Raw genomic sequence first — 8297 nt, 5'->3', positions numbered from 1 at the left:
TTCCTCCATCAAATCCTTGGAGAAGTCTTCAGCTCTGTGCCAGCAATCATGCGTGAAAACCTCACACACGGCTTTGAAAAAAGACAAGTCCAGGTGCTCCTTCTTCATCTGGAAACGCTGGCCCTGGTAGGTGAGCAAGGTTTGGACTTTGTGCAACATCTGGTTGACCATGCTGCCTTTGTTCTTCAGGTCTCTCTGCAGCTGGAAATACATGTCTTCAAGAACGTGGCAGGGCCGTAAGCCCTCCAGAGGCAGCTCTGACAGCGTCGTCCGCCACATTCGCTTGAACTCCTCCTCCAGCTCTTTGGGTGTGAGCTCCCCCTCCCTCTCCTGGCAGTCCCTCAAAAGCTTATCCACCTTCCCTTCAATGGTTTTCATGTAGCTGGCTTGCAAGAGATCTATCCTGCTCCTGCCTCTCTGAATGTGAATGGCTTCTTCATACTTCTGCATCAAGTACCTCTCCAGTTCAAGCCGAAGAAACTTGGCGCTCTGGAGAAAATCCTCTCTGTATTTTTCTATGAGATGCAGGCCCTCTGTGCCGCTCTCAAAGTAGCCCTGGAGACTCTCCAGGGTCCTCTGCTCCCCTTCATACAGCAGCTGGTGGCCTTCTAAAAGCAGCTTCTCCAAGGTGTCCGGACTGTGGTTGTCCAGTGACTGGTTCTGGATGGCTGTTTCTGCTTTCGACACCCAGAGATGGACCTCTTTGCGGAAACCCCACTCCCATTCGGCGTAGTGCACAGACAGATGGTTGTAAGCCTCGGCCACAAGGCTGTTTCTGAAGCTGAAGATGAAATTCTCGTGTTTCACTGCGTTCCACAGGCTCGCTACCCATTGGATGAACTGAGGGATGTCCTTGAGGTGCCCAGGATGGGAATGGCACCTCAGGTACTCAAACAGGTATTTCTTCAACTCGTATACACTTTCACTGTATCCCATGTTGACTGGAGCCATGGGGGGGACGCCGTGCCACAGCCCAGGGATGTACCAGTTGTGTTTCTCCGGGTCGTAATCCATGATGTCCGAAAATTTCATCTCCCGGCATTGGTTCTCCATCCTTGCTGCAGCTTTGGTCATCTCGTTCAGCTGCTCCAAGAGGTGTTTCCTGTCCCTCATGTTTTGGTCGTGGGCAGACACATCGCTGACGTTTTGATGGACAAACTGGCAGTTGGGTTTGATCCCGATCTCCCCCATCCTGAGAAAGGCATGGACCACGATTTGCAGGATGTCCTTCATCTCGGTGGCATTCTCCATGGCCATGTTCACAATGGTGATGTCACTCAGCCCGATCACCAAGGTGGCCAGCTCGTTGTCGTGTTCAAAGCTATCCTCCAGCTTGGCCAGTTCAGGGGCTTTCAAGCCTTCGGTGTCAATCACCAGGATGAAATCACAGCCCAGCTCCTGCCGGAAGGACTCTGCCACCTTGATGAGCGACATGAAGGCCCCTCGCGTGCATCGGCCGCTGCTCACGGCAAACTGCAGGCCAAACATGGTGTTGAGCAGGGTGGATTTCCCCGTGCTCTGCACCCCCAGCACCGTTAACACGAGCATCCGAGACTTTCCGCCCACCTTGGCCTGCAGCTGATTCAAGACGTCTGTCACCCACTGCAGCGGGATGTTGGAGGCATCTCCATCGATCAGCTCCATGGGGAATCCTTCCAGCATCAGGTCAGCTGCGATGCCAGGCAGATGGATGAACTGCCTTTGAGCAGGCTGCATGTTCCCTTCTTTGACCATCGTACATTCAGCCTCGTAGAACTGCCCCAGCTCCCGCATGAAGTGCTCCACCCCCAAGGAGCTGGCAGAGATTAGTTCATCCAGTTCGGCCAGCTCCCTTGCATCAATTCCCGACGTGTGACATTTCTCTTTGTACTTAGCCCTGAGTCCGGAGAGGTTCCCGCGGGCAATGCCATCCAGGCGAAACTTCAGCCATCTCAGGAAGTGACGCTTCTCCACCGGAGGCAGCTGCCCGATGACGTTGATGAACTTCACCATCCCTCCGGTGAGGTCGCATTGGTTCTGCTGCTCCCGGAGCTTCACCTGCTTGCCCCTCAGATGTGCACGGTAGTCTTCGGGTGGCACGTCCCTCTGCCCTTTCATCCGACACAACTCTTTTTCAACCTTGGCCAGGTTTTTCCACAGCTCCCCTTGCAGCTTCAGCATCTCCTTCTTGTACTCAGCCACGTCCCGTATTTCCACTGTGATCTCATCTACGGACTCCATGGCCCTCCGGCATTCGTCGCCATCCTCATCCACCTGGATCCCCAGCTCCCGGGCAGTCAAGGCTAGGCTCTGGATGCTTGTGATCTTCTGAAAGGAGTCCATGATGCCCCGCAAGGTGCCTCCTAGCTTCTTCCCTAGCTCGGCGCTGTTTGTGCCCTTTTCTTTCACCAGAAGCTGTGCTTTGGTCATCTTCAACACTGGGGCTAATTTATTAAGGAATCCTAACATCTGTTTGACTTTCCCACCCTCGTTGTTCAAAACGAAGTAATATTTCGTAGCTGATCCATGCAGAGAAGATAGCAGCTCATATTGGCTCTCATCAATGCTCTCCATGAGCACGAACACGGTGGAGGAGACCTCCGTCAAGAAGCTAAACTGTGGCCAGTGTGACTTAATGTCTCCACGCAGGTTCATCACTGCGACGGGCTCAGGGAAAAGATCCGAGTTCTCCCTTCCCTGCGGGAAATACCAGGAGATCTCAACCAGCCCATCTGCAATTACCCGAGGGATGTTCCCAGACTCCATGTCCCGGTGAACAAAGAAATCGTGGTGCTGCTGGGTGGGGCTGAGCACCTCGTTGAGGAGCCTGGACTTGGAGAGGCTGCAGGGCCCCAGCCGCACGAAGGAAATGACTGGCATCTGGGCAAGCACCAGGCTCTCTTCTCTGAACCCTCTGCTCTTGGCCAGCGAGTGCGGCCTCCACTTCTTCACAATACCCCGCATGGCCCACAACAGGAGGGTGCACTTGGGGGTGCCGAGGGGTGGGAGCAGCAGAGGGAGGGCAAACTGGCACATGGCCATTTTGGACAGGATCTCCTGTTGCAGGAAGCTGTCTGAGCAATGGAGGACGGCGCACAGCACGTCCAGGGGGTGCAGCGAATCTCTGGTGGTGGAGTCCCGCAGAGAAAATATGTCCCCTTGCATGTCACCCTCCTCATCCTCGCTTGTGTCATCCTCCAATGGATCACGTGCAAGGCTGGTGTTTCTGGCCGTCCCGTTCAGAGCCATGATGTTTCTGAGAAAATGCCACGGTAAATCTTCCAGCCTGTGAGGAGTCCAGTCCTTGAGACTTTCTGCCGTGATTTCCAGGATGTCGTTCAGCTGGAGCTTTTGCTTTTTCAGTTTCTTGAGCCTCAGCATAGACAGGACTCTTTTTAAGACTTGTCTCCTCCCTGCAGAAGAAAAGCAAGATGTTACCACCTGGGCAATGGAGGTCCTATTCAGAGAGAGTTTAATTTTCAGCCTGCCTGAGAGCAAGCCATTCAGGCGTGGTGTTCTCACGTCAGCAGGGTGGGATCTCATGCTTCCCTCTCTCTGTCTGGGACTGAGTTACTACCTACAGCCCCCTGCATTCGCTCAGCCAGCCCTACCCTGAGATTTCTCTTTGGAAACCAATGCTGGTTTATGAGTTTCCAAAAGCAACCTTTTTTTACTCCAGTGTTTCCCGTTTCATTTTCTTAATTCTCATCCGAAACACATCGTTCTCTGGGCCCGTGAGTGTTGAACTTAATATGGTCAGAGGGTCAAAGGAATCCATTCCTACATTGCTCTATCAAGTAAATGATTCCCTGTGGGTGCGTCTACATGTGCACACAGTAACCGAAATAATTGTGCAGTACGGGTGCATGTCTACACATGCACGCCCATACTGCACAGTAAATACGGCGACTTACACTTGCCAACTTGAGTGTAAATTTGATACCTGCATTGTGCAGATAGCAAATTGTTGTCCAATTAGTTACTGCACAGCAACACGTGTAGACACCTTACTGCAGAGTAACACTGTGTGTGGACTGACTTGGGACTAACCTCACAGGACATGTCTACATGTGCATTTATGCTGTCTTAAATTTACTGCACAGTAAGGGGGAATAGGCCGGTGCCTACATGTGCGGACGTTAAAGTGCATTAATGCTGTGTGTGGATTGACTTGAGACTAACTTTATTCTTGGGACTAACTTTAGTCCCAAGTCAATCCACACACAGCATTAATGCACTTAACGCCCGCAAGTGTAGGCACCGGCCTATTCCCTCTTACTGCGCAGTAAGTTTAAGACGGCATAAATGAACATGTAGACATGTCCTGTGAGGCACGTGGTCTCCTTTCCTTCCTATATTTTTGCTTCTATCAATTTAAACCTCTTTGGAATGACATCACAACCAACACGAGTGAACATGTCATTACAGGCGGGGAGGACAACAGCATACCGTGGGAAACAGCGGTTCTATCAGCATGCCTCACCAAATTGGGACTACATAGCAACAGTGTGCAATCAATTCCACTGACATCTTGGGTTGGGGGGAATAAAAAAAATAAATAAAATAAAAAATTTAAAAATTGTTTTAAAAAATCACACAAATATGGCTGAAAAACTTCCTCTGTTTTATCTTTTCGGAGTGAAATATTTTTATTTTTCCCTTTCAAAACTATTTTTTGGTCAATTTCTTTTAAACTGGGGGTTACGCATTCCTCTGCCTCTCGACAAAGTCAAGAAAGTTGACTTGAAAATGCTTCACCTGAGCTGAAACAAAAATCATTTGGTCCATCCAAAAATTATTTTTTTTTCTTTCCCTCTGGAATTGCCTTTTGTAGACAATTTTCTATTGTTCAGGTTGCGTGAGGACATCAAGCCAGAAGTGACCTCTTGGGTCTTTGACACCAGTCCCATACTGCGCTCCAAAATGGACCAAGAGCAAATTTCAGATCTTGGAATCCTCTGTTAAAATGGGATTTCTGATCTCTTACCAACCCTACCTATAATTTGTAACATGAATTCCTGCACTAATACTGGATTTCTGATCTCCTCCCAACCCTACCTATAATTTGTAACATGTATTCAGACACTAATACTGGATTTCTGATCTCTTCCCGACCCTACCTATAATTTGTAACATGAATTCATGCACTAATACTGGATTTCTGATCTCCTCCCAACCCTACCTATAATTTGTAACATGTATTCAGACACTAATACTGGATCCTCTTGGTCCTCTGCAGATTAATGATATGGAAGGAATTGGCAATACGCTGGGAGCTGGAGGCATATGCAGCATGGAGATCCAGCGACCATTTCCCCACAACCCTATAGCTGGGGCATTTGGCTTGGAAGAGAGATTAAGAAAGCATTGCCTGGGCTTTACCTGCATTAAGCTTTGTAGGAGATGCTTCTGAAGTCTCTGACTCGATTCCTTCCATTGGTGCGTCATCTCCTGGAGTCTCTGCTCGCCTGGATACATCCGAGCCTGGAGACATAGCAGCTTGGCCCCCCACTAAGAATCGAGAGGAAAAGAGCAAACTTATCCAGAAGGAGTATGTGATACCAGTGTCCCTGGCACATATCCCACTGCCCCACGTTAGAAGGTTTGAGACTGAGAAAGAAAGCACCAGCCCAAAAAACCCCATGGCAGGGGGTCTACACAACCAATCACTTCTATTGCTCTAACAACAGACAAAGCAGCTATTGCCAGGCCAAACCTGGACGAGGCCAGGGCTGGATCTCTCCTAGGGCCGCTCTCATTAAGACCCTCACGTCTCTCTTCCTAAACGTCCGTCTGTTCCCCAGTGCCCAGGCTCCTAGCCCTCCCTGCTCTAGCCCACTAGCTTTCATCCTGCTCCCAGCTCTGGGGATCGAACCCAGTGTCCTGGCTCAAAAGGCACCTTGTCTCTAACTCACTAGACCCCGCTACTCTTACAGAGCTGAGACAGAGCCCAGGAAGGCTACACAACACAGATATCACATGCGAACCTGCCATGGGGAAATCAGGGGGACTACCACAGCCTGCTTCTCTAAGAGGTTAATAGGTGCATAAGAGATCTGCAAAGGAAGGCAACCCTCTCCCTCCCCACCAAGTCCATACCAGTCGGTCCATGGGGGAAAATTCTCTCCTAACCCCAATGCAGCATCGGTCTGACCCCAAGCAGACGGGCAAGACCCTCTAGACAGGAGAACTGGCACATTTCAGTCAAAATCCCCAGCAGCCAGCACCCGATGCCTCTGAGGAAGGCTTAAAAAAATCAGATACATGTAGCAGAAAGGGGCGGGGGGACGCATATTCCCTCCCAGTGCCATTTGGCAACCAGCAAAGCCCAGAAGCTTGGGTAATCCCCATAGGAATCTATGGCTAGGCCTAGATCATCCCCACCCAGTGCCTGCCCAGTCTCTTCTTGAACACCTCCAGTGATGGACAACTTCCCTAGGTATCTATTCCTCTGCCAAAATGTTTGAACAATGTGGTAGCAGACTAGAAAAAGAAAAGTTTCTAACGTTTTCCAGATAGGCTTTGCAGAACCACCCAACTTTCCACGCTCTCATCCTTGCTTTCCTTGCCTGGGCAGGATCTCTCTCCAGAACCTATGAACAACCAAAGGTTAAGTAGGTTAGTTTTTGCCCAGACATCCAACTGAAGAGCCCCTTGTCACACTGCCACGCAGCCAAAGGGGGTGTACTCGAGTACCTGATGGCCAGGAAAGGCTGCTTGCAACGCACCCCACTGACACTGAGCTCAGGGTGGTATTCCCTCTCAGCACCATGGCTCTTATTAGCACAGCAGAAATGCTTCTTACCAAGACTGGACAGCAGCCAGCCCTCCTACTTGTAGCCATCGCCTATCTAGGCAAAGAACTGAACCTGTTTTTGCATTTAGCCCAATTTCACTGCGTGGTAGGAAATGTTGTGTACCTTCATCATCTCCTGTCTCCCAGGGCCCAGCATCTCCTCTTATCCCAGAGGACACGGCACCTTCTGGAGCCTCCAGGTGGGGTTTCACTGGGACTTTTTGATCCTCTGTATCTACCTTCATAGGAAAGGGACCTACTGGCTTGCCTAGGTCACTTTTCTCAATGGACAGCATCCCTTCTGAAGCCGCTCCTTGACTTTTCTCCTCTGGTTTCTCCTGCCAGTGTTTTCTCACAAGGACTTCAGTCTTCAAAGCATCGCCATTCATGGGGAAGGCACCTTTTGGATGGTCGCTCTCATTTCTCTCAAGGGGCAAATTGCTTCCTGCTTCCTCTAGATCACGTCTCTTGGAGGTTAAGACATTTTCTGGGTCTTCCAAGGGAGTGTTCCCCTTGGGCAAGGCATCTTCTGGCTTCTCCAGATCATTTCTCGCTCTAGGTAGGGCTCCTTCTGGATGCTGAGGCTGCCCCTCCTCTGAGGAGGAGGCCCCAGCCAGATCTTGAGATTTGTCCCTGTGATGCGAGGACCCTACAAGAAAGAAATGTAGGAGATTTGTCCCTGTGATGTGTGCCCCACTAGGGCATTTCTTAAATGAAGGGGAAGGGTCTCCATGGACTTTTCCACCTCCATGGAGAGAGTTTACTATTGCTTGGGGTTAACAGAGGCCAGCAGCAAGACAAAGAGCTAAAAACAAAGGGGATGCTTTGCAGTGAAGAAGGCTACAGGTTGGGGTAAAGGGCCAGGTCCAAAGTCAGCCGGGAGAGAAAGGATGTAGTAGCAGGGTGGTGGGGGCACAAGTCTAGTGAGAGCCCAGGAGTCCTGGCTGCCCTGCCCCTCCAAAGCTGGGATATCTCAGCTCCTGCTCTAGCCCACCAGCTCCCCTGCCCTTCCCTAGCCTGGACATCCGGGCTTACCGGGCTGTGGGGGCCAGAGATCAGGGGGCAGGTCTGGAAAAAGGCTTCGCAGGCAATCCAGGAGCTGCTGGCAGCTGTCCTCCCCCTTCCTCTGCACCTTCACCAGCAAGCGCCGGACCTTCTCCCGGGGCTCGGCGCAGGTCTCTAGCGCCTCGTACTCCTCCTCCGTGATGATGCCCAGGGCGGCCACCTCATCCAGGAGCAGCTCACTTTCCACAGGGAGATGGGCCAGGAGGGTCGCTCGCCCGCGGCGGATGGCCTCGAAGGCCATGGCTGAGCTGAGCAATCGCAGCGGGGGGGAGGCTGTGAGAGAGGGGGATCAAACTGGCCAAGGCCCCTTCTCTGCTCCTGGCCCCACATCCACCCCTCACTGACCCCGCACCTGGCAATGCCCCTCACCCGGGCCCAGCCTGCTCGCGGCCCCACTTTCTCCCCTCTTCCCCCCACCAAGCCCCCATGCCCCCCACTACATGCCCTCACCAATCCC

At 51.6% G+C, this 8297-nt stretch overlaps 1 protein-coding gene across 1 annotated transcript in view; it reads right to left on the bottom strand.

Moving 5' to 3' along the window:
- Positions 1 to 8297, bottom strand: part of LOC102370044 (interferon-induced very large GTPase 1-like) — a 10215-nt gene that overhangs the window by 1483 nt on the left and 435 nt on the right. Inside the window, 5 exon segments of the mRNA XM_025195162.1 lie at positions 3 to 3392; positions 5362 to 5490; positions 6486 to 6572; positions 6900 to 7424; positions 7811 to 8113. Coding sequence (XP_025050947.1) covers positions 3 to 3392; positions 5362 to 5490; positions 6486 to 6572; positions 6900 to 7424; positions 7811 to 8081 — 4402 coding nt within the window. The 5' untranslated portion in view covers positions 8082 to 8113.

Source organism: Alligator sinensis, unplaced genomic scaffold (assembly GCF_000455745.1).
Source record: "Alligator sinensis unplaced genomic scaffold, ASM45574v1 scaffold1902_1, whole genome shotgun sequence".
Taxonomy (NCBI): Eukaryota; Metazoa; Chordata; order Crocodylia; family Alligatoridae; genus Alligator; species Alligator sinensis.
Note: the sequence above shows the minus strand (reverse complement) of the source record. Positions and strands in the feature narration are given on the sequence as shown.